The sequence below is a fragment of the Oryzias melastigma genome, linkage group LG18 (genome assembly GCF_002922805.2).
Source record: "Oryzias melastigma strain HK-1 linkage group LG18, ASM292280v2, whole genome shotgun sequence".
Taxonomy (NCBI): domain Eukaryota; kingdom Metazoa; phylum Chordata; class Actinopteri; order Beloniformes; family Adrianichthyidae; genus Oryzias; species Oryzias melastigma.
The window spans coordinates 11,767,583-11,779,444 of NC_050529.1; the positions used below are offsets into that span (position 1 = coordinate 11,767,583).

At 40.1% G+C, this 11,862-nt stretch overlaps 2 protein-coding genes and 1 non-coding gene across 3 annotated transcripts in view; all 3 read right to left on the minus strand.

The window, feature by feature from the left end:
* Nucleotides 1-434: 434 nt before the first annotated feature.
* On the minus strand, nucleotides 435-7,138 carry haus6 (HAUS augmin-like complex, subunit 6). Its single transcript, XM_024288661.1, has 16 exons — nucleotides 6,747-7,138; nucleotides 6,506-6,601; nucleotides 6,349-6,427; nucleotides 5,442-5,574; nucleotides 5,172-5,316; nucleotides 4,209-4,268; nucleotides 4,072-4,117; nucleotides 3,753-3,926; nucleotides 3,288-3,484; nucleotides 2,927-3,056; nucleotides 2,748-2,850; nucleotides 2,603-2,666; nucleotides 1,819-1,945; nucleotides 1,634-1,726; nucleotides 1,280-1,415; nucleotides 435-1,193 (listed from the first exon to the last, which is right to left on the minus strand). The coding sequence occupies exons 1-16, from the start codon at nucleotides 6,881-6,883 to the stop codon at nucleotides 532-534; spliced, it is 2,382 nt and encodes a 793-aa protein (XP_024144429.1). The 5' UTR covers nucleotides 6,884-7,138; the 3' UTR covers nucleotides 435-531.
* LOC112156533 lies at nucleotides 2,438-2,568 on the minus strand. Its single transcript, XR_002920999.1, has one exon.
* A 981-nt stretch (nucleotides 7,139-8,119) lies between the features above and the next one.
* The window catches only part of plaa (phospholipase A2-activating protein), a 7,040-nt gene continuing 3,297 nt past the window's right edge, over nucleotides 8,120-11,862 (minus strand). The window contains exons 5-14 of the mRNA XM_024288501.2: nucleotides 11,408-11,575; nucleotides 11,148-11,283; nucleotides 10,791-10,960; nucleotides 10,394-10,545; nucleotides 10,098-10,317; nucleotides 9,954-10,019; nucleotides 9,808-9,879; nucleotides 9,137-9,244; nucleotides 8,890-9,060; nucleotides 8,120-8,801 (exon numbers count right to left, since the gene is read on the minus strand). Of these exons, the coding sequence (XP_024144269.1) occupies nucleotides 8,233-8,801; nucleotides 8,890-9,060; nucleotides 9,137-9,244; nucleotides 9,808-9,879; nucleotides 9,954-10,019; nucleotides 10,098-10,317; nucleotides 10,394-10,545; nucleotides 10,791-10,960; nucleotides 11,148-11,283; nucleotides 11,408-11,575 (1,832 nt within the window). The 3' untranslated portion in view covers nucleotides 8,120-8,232. The remainder of the gene's footprint in view (nucleotides 8,802-8,889; nucleotides 9,061-9,136; nucleotides 9,245-9,807; nucleotides 9,880-9,953; nucleotides 10,020-10,097; nucleotides 10,318-10,393; nucleotides 10,546-10,790; nucleotides 10,961-11,147; nucleotides 11,284-11,407; nucleotides 11,576-11,862) is intronic.

Consider the following 11,862-nt stretch of genomic DNA (forward strand, 5'->3'; position numbering starts at 1 on the left):
AATTTTCTTTAATGACCCACTCAAATAAAAATGGTTTTAGCGTCAACATGCTCTTGATGCATTTTTCTGATGATGCATAAAGATAATTAAGCTTAAATTGCTTTTATGAAGACTTCTTTATTAAAAAAAAAAGTGAATCAGGAAGGAACCCAAATAAAGATGTTTGAGAAAAATTATATTTGTGGGTGGGCCACAAGCTCCCATACTGTCAGCAACAGGAAGGGTAAGGGGGCGGGGTTGCTTCATATCAATGTCCCTGCCCACAATTCAGAGGCAAATTTCCAATGAACTACTGCAACTCTGGAGGAATGTTCTATGAAACAGCTTTTTTATTTTTGCTTGAAAAAAAAAAGAAAAACACTGGGAACACTTTTGAACCAAATCTTAGTTTTATTAATGTTTTAAACTCTAAAATCCGTCTTAAAACTTAGGAGTAAAATAGATACAATTTATTTTACAGCTTTGTACAAATTTATTACATGTATTTAAATCAAAATAAGACCTGCTGAGGAACCCATTCTGTGGGATTGGTTAACATTTCATGTCATTTATTGGAGAGAATGAAATAAGCTTGGGGAGATCGTACTCCTTTGCGGGTGAAGGAGTCTCCAATGACTCCAAATCCAGAGAGAAAACTTTTGCTTTCTCCTCTGACGGACCAGCTCCCATCAGCCAGTCTCTGTCCAAACTGAAATCTCCCAAAAGACACTCTGCTGTCCGTGCACCCTCACGGTTGGCACGCCGACTCTGATCCAGGTGATACGAAACAAAAGGCTTCGATTCAGTCTGTGGTAAAGTGATGAGCGGCTCTTCATCATCCTCACATTTCAAATCATCATCGTCGTTGTCAAGACCCAGACTATCCAAACTGGGCAGTTCGGGGAGGGTTTCGTGCTCGAGGCTGAACTGGACGGCACTGCTGCCTGTGCCGCTGGGGCTGTCGAGGGCCTCGGTGAATGTGTCCCATGATAGGTTGGACTTAAAAAAGACCCCCTGTTTGCAGACAGAGGGAGCATCCTGGATCTCAATAGAGGGGTCAACAGTAGAGGTCACAGTCTGAGAGGGAGACTTGGTGCCACGAGTTTCACCGAAGGTCCCGATTCCCCCGGCTGGGCTGTCATTCAGCTCCACAGCTGGACAACTCTTCTTCACTTCTTCAACCGCCTTCCTCCAGGAGCTTTTCACATCGTTAACTTGAGGAGGAAAGAAAAAGATACTTTTAGAGACTATGAAAGTTTGCCTACATTTACAAAGGATTCATATTTAAAAGGATACTCACTCAAGCTCTCTGGTGTTCGTGGAAGCTGTTTTCTGGTGGCGAAAGGATCCTTTGACAGAGTTTTCAGCAGCGCCTCAAAGTCCAAGCCTTTATCTCTGCCTTCTACAGGCCCAGGTGAAGCTACGGCATCTGCAAGCTAATTCACAGACATTTTTTTTTAGTTACTTTAACCCTCTAAGATCAAAGATGTTGTTGGCGATACGATATAGTAACTCTTCAACCATTTGCACGGTTAAAATAAATTGGCTGATTCTGACATGGAGAAAAGTGTCTGGAATTATGCAAATTGCATAAATGATTCAAGAGTTACAGTAGTCAAAAGAACGTCACAGGCAAAATACTGCACTCAAATACCTGATCAGCAAGGTTATCACACTCCATGTCCAAAATTTGAGTCTGGGTCTTCATAGGAGCAGCTTTCGGAAGAGTGTTTTTTTTGACACTGGCCTGGATCACAATAAAAGATGAGTTAAATTTGGAGTAAAGAAATTAAAAGAACCTGGGATGCAAAACCATCAAAACAACAAAAAAGTACTCACAATAGGTGGTGAAGCCGCCTTTTGAGGGGGAAATGGAGGCGATTCGATGAGCCAGTCAAAAGAGGTTTTTCTATGTGGAGCCCTGGTGGGCGGGGTTTCAGATGAGTCGACTGTCCCGTTGCTGGAACTGTTTTCAAGAACAACAATTACTGATCCATTCCTCCCAAAATTGTTTTTGGACATTCAGTATAGTTCACCAGTTAAGTCGTTTAACTTACCTGTACTCTACACCTTTTTAAGCTTTTCTCAAAATTAGCACAGGCAAGATTTTTGTCACATTAAGAGCTCAGATGAAGAAATATGAAAACTTATTAAAATGAGTCCAAATCATTTTGCTTCACTCTTAAAAACAACAAAAAAAACCTAAAATTGTCTAATTTTTGGTTAGATTTTAAGGATATTTTCAAATTCAGCAAATGTTGACAAGTAAGACTAACATTGTTATTTTGGAAACAAAAATTTAGATTTATGTTTTAATAAGCATTAGATTTAAATTTATGAAGATTTATTAAAGGGCCTATGTTGCATAAAATCAATTTGAGCTTTTAAGTGTATTTTCAAGTCAAAGCATGCAGTTGTGAGTCAACCCTCTGCTATAGTCTTGTCATGTGTGCTCAGGCAGTGTCTGCTCCGTATCTGTCCGTGGCGATTTCTCTCAATTCGCCGCGGTCATCAGAAAGCAGGGATTCTCTAGGGAGGACCAGTGACGGACAGTCCACACCTTTGGACTGTCCAGGTATCTGCCTCCCATCACAAACTCATTATGAATCAAAGATGACTTTACCTGATGGGAGTGTGAACACCAGGGCTAACAGGCTGCTGTGATTCCCTCTCTGGAGGCTTTTCTTCTATTAAAAAAAAAGAAAAAGCACAAAAGTCATGTGGACGCTCCTCAAACGCAGACCTTAACTTAGTCCTGCTATGCTTACCAACAAGCTTAGCAGGGAACTGGGAGAAGACGCTGCTGCTGTAAGTAGACTCCGCAGCAGGTTCGAAAGACAGCGGGGCCATAGGAGACAGGAAACCAAGAGTCTGAAAAAGTTAGAATATAACAATTACTTGAGAGAAAATGCATTTAGATGGAGCTCAATCTGAAGAGGGGACTCACGGGATCGTTATTAAGAAACGACATAAGGGGCGTCTCCTTCAGAGTATCCATCCACCTTCTGTCCCAGTCGGCCTCCAAATCTTTGATGGCAAACCTGAGCTGTGGAGTTTCTTCTTTAGAAATCTTCTGCCTAAAAACAAGACCAATAAAAAATGTCCAAATATACAGAAAAAATGAAAGATCCACCCTGATGAAATTCGTGTTTTTAACATGCCCAACAACTCAGAAGCAATTTCTGTTGGACAGCTGCAGAAACTATCCCATAAAAAAACACTACAAGTCTTTTGATTTTGGCTAAAAACTGCACAACCAGAACCCTTAATGGTTGTAACGGTCTCAAAAAGTAGATTCCTTTAAATACCTGATAAGGCAGAGGTCCTGAAGCACATGGGTCATATGACGACACTTTTCCTGCAGTTCCTCAGGACTGATCTGTGGTTTGGAGGCAGCAGACACCTGACAGTGTTCTTCTTTCAGGGTCCTCAAAGCGTGGTTCATCAGCTCCACGATGCAGAGCAGGTTTAGTTTCCCCGCTTCATACACATTCCCTGACGTTAGCTGAAAGAACATGCATACAAAAGCAATCTTTCAATAATGTCAGACATTTCTCGTAAAGCAGTTTATATTTTAATTATTTGTATCCAGAGGATAAACCCTCAAAAATTAAAGGAACCTGGAGAATTTTTTTTTTTTAATATTACTCTCACTTCAGGTTTACACAATTGCATCAAAAGAGAAACTTCTGACAAATAGAGTTAAGAAAATGAAAAGTACTACAATGTGGTTTGGTGTGCATACATCTCCAGTCTGAGGTTGTTTTTCTTACCTGCTGTGGGAGTTTCTCAACTTTTTCCAGAAGGCAGCGAGGAATTCTGAGGGTTCGGTTTGTTCCGTCCAGGACATATCGATCCACATCTCCCTTCAAAACACTTTCTACTGCACTCTGGTCTTCTTTGATCGTTGACAGCATCCCTTCAATGTCTGACCACAAGGACCGCACCTTAAAATTCATGAACTTATTAGATTTTTCACAAGTCACTTGCTTGTTTGTTTCTGTAGTCCAACAGCAGTAACAGTATTAGCTTTGAAAGTCAAAAATAGTGCTGCTTTATTAAAATAGGAAGGAAATATAAATAAAAATGTACCTTTCTTGTCTTCTCAGCTAGAACAGCTTCATCTTGTGTAAAATCACTGTTATTGACACAAAGAAGGTACTTAATTATTTAACATTTTTATAGTATTTTTGGAAATGTTTATTTAAAGTAAAAGGAATTTCACATACTCCAGTTTATCATACTTGGCCCCCTCTGCTCTGATCTCCTTCATAGACTTGACAATAATCCTAAAGAAACATACAAAAGAAAGAACTGCACAATACTGTCAGGAAACAAAAAAGGCAGAATGAAAATGCAGTAGTGCAACTTAGTGTCATTTAAAAAAGGATGTAGTGCCAAAGACGCAGACTAGCAGTCATTTCATTGACCATCATGAAAGAAAACCTTTAATTAGCAACTCTTTAGCAGCTGTCACGTGACTGCATCACCAAATTAGAGCATGAGCAACAGGTGGGAGGTTTAAAGAACTAAACTTCTCCAATAAAAATTCTGCTTTTGGTGGTTTTAGCATGTTCTTGTGCCATTTTTCTGATGATGGAGGACATATATAAAAGGAAATTTAGTTTAAAATTGTATTTCTATATTCAAATTGTTGCGAATCAGGAGCAGAAGAAAACCCGTCATTGGAAAGAGCTTGTAGCTGTGACATAAAAGCGACATTCTGCTAGCCAAAAGGTCACTGCTCCATTGTAGACGCCTTGATCCATTTATGTCTTTTTTTTCGTCCGAGCTGACTTATGGCTTAAAACTGTACGGCTATTGTTTGCCGTTTTTGTTATACCACTAATGTTAGTTTGGGAGTGTGAGGTGCAGTAAGCTAGCAGGAGAGGGTGGAAACAGAGCTCTAATCAATGGGGAGGGGAAAGGGGGGCGGGGTTAAACAGCACCAACAGTCCTGTCCAGAACTCAAAGGCAAATTTCTAATGAACTACTGCCTCTCTGCAGAAACTGTCTTAAAAAAGGCCAGTTTTTTATTTTTGGCTTAAAATTGCATAATTAAGGGATCATTGGGAACAATTTTAAAATAGATCAAAAGATTATTGAAATGGGTCTTTAGCAACAGCTGATAAAAGTTAAAAGTATACAAAAAAATACTAATAATTTGTAGCTACTAAATAAAATGTACTTACTGGGCTTGTTTCTGGTAATTATGGAGAAAACGATCTTGATCTACAGCAGCTTTCATAAAGCGACTGCGGATCAGGCTGGATCTTTTAACTGCCGTGTCCAAACTGGTGGCTGGAAGTGCTGCAACCTCAGGAACCCAACCGTCATCTGCCAATAACAATAAGAATAATAATTAATGTCATTTTCTGGGTCTGCTATTAGATCTAAACAGAGAAAAGTTTAAACCATTATGTCAGAGTTGACACAAAAACTGTTATCTTATCAAGGAATACCAGTGATGAGTGCTTTCATTTCCTGCAACATGACATGATGGGCCAATTGAAGCATCAAGCTGGTAAACTTGGGGCCTCCAGGCGACAGGAATAGTGATGCCACAACTTTGGATCCGGCATTTGCAGTTTCATCCTACAATCCATTAAAAACAGGAATGTTGGTATATCAGGACAAACCCAGAAAAATAAATTGCTTGGCAAAGAAAACCAAACCAAAGCAACATTATTTAAATAATAATGAAAGTGACCATTCAAACATAATTTTCTAAACACATGCGGCCAATGCTGAACTTCTTGCTTGGTCGCACAGACCCAGAGGAAGGGTTACAGTTAGGTTAATACACGAGACCAACAACAACATTAAACCTTGGGAATACTTAAAATACGTGGGGGCAATGCAGCATTGTGCATTTGACTGCTGGTATTGCATGTGGCCAACATGCATTTTTATCATTTTATGTGCTTGGTCACATGTAAATATGTGCAAATTACATCACCCATAATAAAAATTAAAAATAAAAAATCGACAAAATGATCTTTGTAAAGAGAAGAATTCAAATCCTTCAATACACATTTCACAGATTGACCTTCCAAATAAAACTAGGGTTATCTGACATTTAATTTTTAAACAAAAATTATATGAGCTCACTACTGTGTTAAATGCAGAAGGGAGAAAACACAAAATAATGTGCATACAATTAATAATAATAACAATACTAAATGTTGCTTATAAAGCACTTAAATTGTCAATACAGACACAAAGTTCTGTACAAAGATATAAACTGACAATAAACATAGAAGAAGGGATCAAATTGATTTAAAATGTAAAAAGAAATGCTTGATTGAGTTTTTTAAAAACTTATATATAATAAGGACAACAATACAATGAGAAGCAAACAAAGCTTACCATGATTTCTCTTAGCCAGCTACAGGTAATCTTCCGGAATTCAGCATCAGCTTTGTGGTTTAAAACAGGCCAGCAATGCCTAAATCACAGTAATAGATTGCTTAAGCATTGACCTGTTTATAAATTGTGAAAGTAAGTGGTCAAACAATATCTCTACCTGTAGGCGTCATGAAATCGAGTCGGGTTCAGTTTCTCCAAAAGGAAATGAGTCACAATGTAGAAGGCCTCCCTATTAGGTTTCGTGAACATATTCCTAATAAACCCAAAGATTGCACAGATTAAAACGAATATAAGGAATATAATATATTCAAGACGGGACAGTCTATTTAACTACTCCTTTGCAAAATCAGACTAAGATAATTTCTAAATTTAGCACGAAAAAAAAAACACAAACTCACGGTCCCAAGTTGAGATGTTTAACGTTGGCTTTTCCTGTGACAGACGAAGCAGCATTTTCTGGATGAAAACCCAGTCCAAGAAGAGAAAACCACAGATGGTGTCCATTCTTCTTTTTGATCAACTCTGAATTCGCCATTATTGAGAGTTAGCTCTTAAGCTAGCTGTAAAGTTCACCCGTAGCCGACGGACGCCTTCCCGTGTACAGAAAGAAACCATGAATCCAAAATTAAAGTAAAAATGAGCACTAAAAAGTTATAGTGTAAATAAACGCATAATGAGATGGAATAGAGTCGACGTTTAAATATCTTTCGCCAAAAAAGAACACAAAAACACCAATGCGCGTAACCAACCGCCAATTTTCCAAATACGACCCGGATGTTGTCAAAAACATCTTCCGGTGGAAACATACTCCACCGGGAAGACTTTCAAAATAAAGCTAAATAAAGAATACTTACACATTAGTTAATAACACAGTCTTTAAGATTTTTTTAAAAAAAGTCAAGTCTGAATAACGTTGAATGTCATGATAAATATCAAAAATTGACTTCTTAAAGAAAAAAAACCTTGTGGCAAACTCTTTAGTGCTACTTGAATGAAATGTATTGTCCTTATTTCCTTAAATTTAGATTCATAAATCAGTACATTTTATCATTATACATTCAGGTTGGTATCTATAAACATACACAATAACAAGCCTGATTGTGTCGGACGGTTGCTTCCACAAAATCCATTAATTGAAGCACATCATCGCGCTTATGCCACAGTCACTTATGAAATAAATGTTAAATATATATATATATATATATTTTTAGGATTCAATTTGTTTCACAAAAAGAACATAAATTGATAGGTGGTGCAATACATTGTCATGGTAACAGCTCCACTCCAGAGCAAGAAATAAAATAATAAGCTGAACCAGCTAAGCAGGGGAAAAGTTTACCTCTTAGTTCTCGTTTTTGTCCAGATAAAGCAAAAGCTTATTTGAAAAAAACATCTAAATTATAAATCAGAGCTATTTAAGTCACCCTTTTCGTATTTTAAAACTATACGGTGGACATAAAATCTTTGAATTTGTTCAAAAATATGAAATCTACCTTATAAAACGTTGTTCCTGGTTGTGCTTACTGACCTCTAATTGATTTTCTGTGATAGACTGTGCTAAAAAATCTTTAAAATGTTTTAGATCAACTTGTGAGACTGTCCTTCAACTGTTTGTAAATTAGTTAAAATAAATCTAGATTTTTTTTTTCTTTAACCAGCCACAGGTTGCTCAGACTAGGCAATTTTCAGTCCCAAGATTGCTTATTTCCCAACATTTTTGACCAAAGAGCTGTGGATGTCTTTTTAAATGAAAACAGACTGTAAAAAAAGCTTCCATTCATCCTTTTTTATTGCAGATCATATTTAAGTTTTTCATTCTTCACAAGTGAATATGCAAAACAGAGCAGTAGAAACAAGCATTTCTTTTGTTTCTAATCATTCAAATCATTGCAGTTCTTTTAAAACCAGCTGGCAGCATTCGCCCACTTTGGAGGGATCCGACACTGAAGAGTATTTGGAAATCTGAGAGGTGACGCCCAAAGAGCGTGCCAAGTCCTGGGCAGTCTGATCTGAGGCCACAGTGGTCCCCAAGGCCACCAGCAGCCTAAAAACAGCCTCCTTGTCCTGTACCGTCTCCAGCGCCCTACTGGCCACAGACAGGCACTGCGCCTTGGCCTCCAGATCGGGCTGGCTGTGCAGGCAGCCGGCGTAGTTGAGCACCAAAGTGGCCAGGGCGATGTGGATGTTCTTATTGCAGACGGCGGCCAAGTCGGCAGCACGTGACAGCACCGTCTCCCGCTGGGCCATGAGCAGAGCGCGGCCATGCCTGCCACTGAAGCAGTTGCACAGAGTCCGCAGGGCTAGCATCTGGTTGGCAGGACGGCCCTCGGGCCTCATTAGGCTCAGCAGGTGGTTGCACAGTTGGACTCCCTCTGCTTCTCCACAGAGGCTCTCATTAACCTGTGGATGGCGCACTGCCAGCCTCAAAATATCCAGGACGGGGAAGACTATGTCTACACAGAGCAGGAAGAGGAGGAATTAATGGGATTTGGTTAGATAGAACTTAATAAAAAAACATAAACTCGACTGCTGTTATTGTACCTTCAGGCAAGTGTGAAGCCTTCCACAGCAGGTTGATCTCCTGAATAGTGAGTGGACATTCAGAGGAGTTGGATCCACCGCACACTAACAGTAGTCTCTCAAGGCTTTCTACAATGTCCTCGGAGAGCTTGTGCTCTGGAGGGGCTCCTCCATTAAGCTCCTTCAGCTTTGCTGGTTAGGAAATTAAGAAAAAGTAGACTTAGGACATCCCAAATAAATCGTGAAGTTCTGAAGTCAAAGTGCTTACAGATGATCTGGGAGGCATTGGCCTGCTCAAATGTCACACCGTCCGTCTTGGGGAAGTAGATGTTGGTGGACGTTTGTCTCAGCGCTGCTGAAGAGTAAGCTCCTCCTCCTGCAGATCGAGGAGGAATTGATTTCAATAAACATTGAAAAAGTAAAAAAAAATGTTGCAATTTTTTTCTTCCCATGCCACATATCTGTCAATCACTTGTCTTTCAGACATGTTGCTGGAAACAAACTTCAAGCTCATTTAATAAACTTCACACTCTAGTATTCATGTTAAACAGGCTGCTTTAACTACATTTAGTGAAATTAATATTTCAACTCACCATCTTTTTTGGAGTAGTTTGTCTGGGGGTGCAACTTATATGTGATTTTTTTTAAATAAATAGATTAATGTGTTTGTTATTTTCCCACTAACAACCACTAGAGGTCGCTGTAGATAAGTGTATTAGAGGAAGCAGCATGCCAGAATTGTTCCCAAGCGACAAAGACAAGAAGAATTCAATGGATTTAGAGATTTCAAGTGATATAGAGTTGAGTAATTGTTCATATGTTGCACTAATATACTAGATTCCTCCTGTGTTTTAGGAAGCTGCTGTGATTTATACTCTGTAGTGTGTAAAATACAGTAATTGGGGACCTCAAAGTCATGTTATGTGGTTTGAAGTTTACCTGTGAACGGGTCAGCCACACCCATAGGAGCACTTGTGTTGGAGCCCGATCCAGGGATGTACCGACCCGCTCCTTTGAGTGAAGAAAAAATAAAACGTATATCCCAGATGTTTTTTTTTTAAATTGAAAAACAAAGGATTGCGTACCTGTGAAGGGGTCTGCTCCAGTGTTTCCTCGATCATCAGATGAGCCGGGGATATATCGAGCTCCTCCTATGGCAGAAGAAAACAATAATTCGATCACGAAAGGATCAAATGAGCAGGTTCTAGAAAAAGATCTAGTGATCTCACCGGTGAACGGGTCACCACCAGCAGGCGGCGCTGGTCCCACCACATGACCTTTGGTGTTTTCAATGATAAAGTTAGCCACCTGGTCCAGGAACATGGGGCTGAGGTCGTTCTTCTGCAGGAAGTTGTGCGCCGTCAGCCAGGGGTCTTCAGTCACGTTGTAAGGAAGCTTAAAGGACGGCCCTCCCTCGTTCACATCGATAGTGAACACGTAGTCGTACTCCTGCAGACAAGTGGCATCTATTAATGGCTGATTTCCTACGGGATTTATTTCGTTAACACCAAATGAGAGCCTTTACCTTTCCTTCATATGTCACATTCTTGGACGTTTGTTGGTTTGAACCTCCAACTACATCTCCGATTTTCATCCAGCGGCCATCGCTGACACTCCACTGATACGCTTCCACCTTCTGTCCGTCTTTGATCAACCTCGTCTGTCCGTCACGATTCCCTGAAGAAAAAGAAATGAAGAAGATCTGCCTTTTAGCTTATGCTTAATCCTTTAAGACCGGAGATTGTCTTTGCGATCAACATAATCAGCTGATTGTGATGCGGAGAAAAGCTGCTTTGCGCTAAAATGCAACACTAACATAAAATATGCTTTTTTCCGCTTCCGAATCAGCTAGAATTACGTGTAAACAGTTGAAGAGTTACGGTAGCTCAAAGAATGTAAACACTGGAGGACTATTTGGCTACCAGGTTCATTGAGGTGCTCTCTTCCAGGCAGGTCCTCCATTTTGATGTCCCCAAGGTCTCCCGTTTTGGGGTCGATTGTGGTTCTGGAGAGCTCATCCTCAAAGGCCTGCAGGTCCTCTGCACTGGCCATGCGGTCCTCAGCCTCTGTGAAAACCCGGATAATGCCGTCGCTGCGGAAGAGTAGTATCAGCGATAGCATCAGCATTAGCATCAGAGGCGTTTTCTCTTCTTAGAGCCGTCATTGGGTTTCTTGAAATGCAGAAGTGATGTCAAATTCAAGAGTATTAAATATACACGTTTAAATATTTATGGTGAAACATGATCACAGAGATCAGGGTGCAAATGCATTTTTATTACCTCGCACCGACTGCTATGTCCCCATTAGGAAGAATGCAGCAGCACCAGACCGACTGCGCGGGCAGACGAATGGTCTGACAGCACTCTCCTTTCCTCCATATCCGCAAAGTCCGGTCCTCCCCTGTGCTTATAAAATCTAGACAGAAAAGAACAACTCTGGAGTCAACATGATCTTCAGAGGTGGGTCAACAAAAGCCTTCAAAACAGCATAGATATGACATCATGTCATATATCTTTCAATATTGTCGCACTTAACCAACCTTGGCTATTAGGGAAGACGGCTAGGCTGTAGATGTAGTTGGTGTGACTGTAGTAGACCTGCACACATTCGCCTGTCACCAACCACCTCCTGATACTTGTGTCGTTGCTGCAGGAAAAGAACTCTGTGCTGCTGATCACAGCCAGTCCCCTAACACAGTCCTCATGACCTCAAATAAGGAAAAGAAAAAGAGGGAACATGTGAACATACAAGAACAAAAAGTTACATTTTAATTAAAGTCCCTCCCTAATTATCTTTACATCAACAGTAAAAGTGTTCAAAGTGTTTTATTTTTTAACAACCATGTTGTTTTTAGACAAAAATTTTTAAAACAATATATTTTCTTGGACATAGTTGCAGCAGAGCGGCAGAAGTTCATTAAAAAGTCACCTCCAAGTTGTGGGTGGGACCACTGGGGCAGAGCAGCCCCACCCCCTTTCCCCTTCCTGTTGCTGA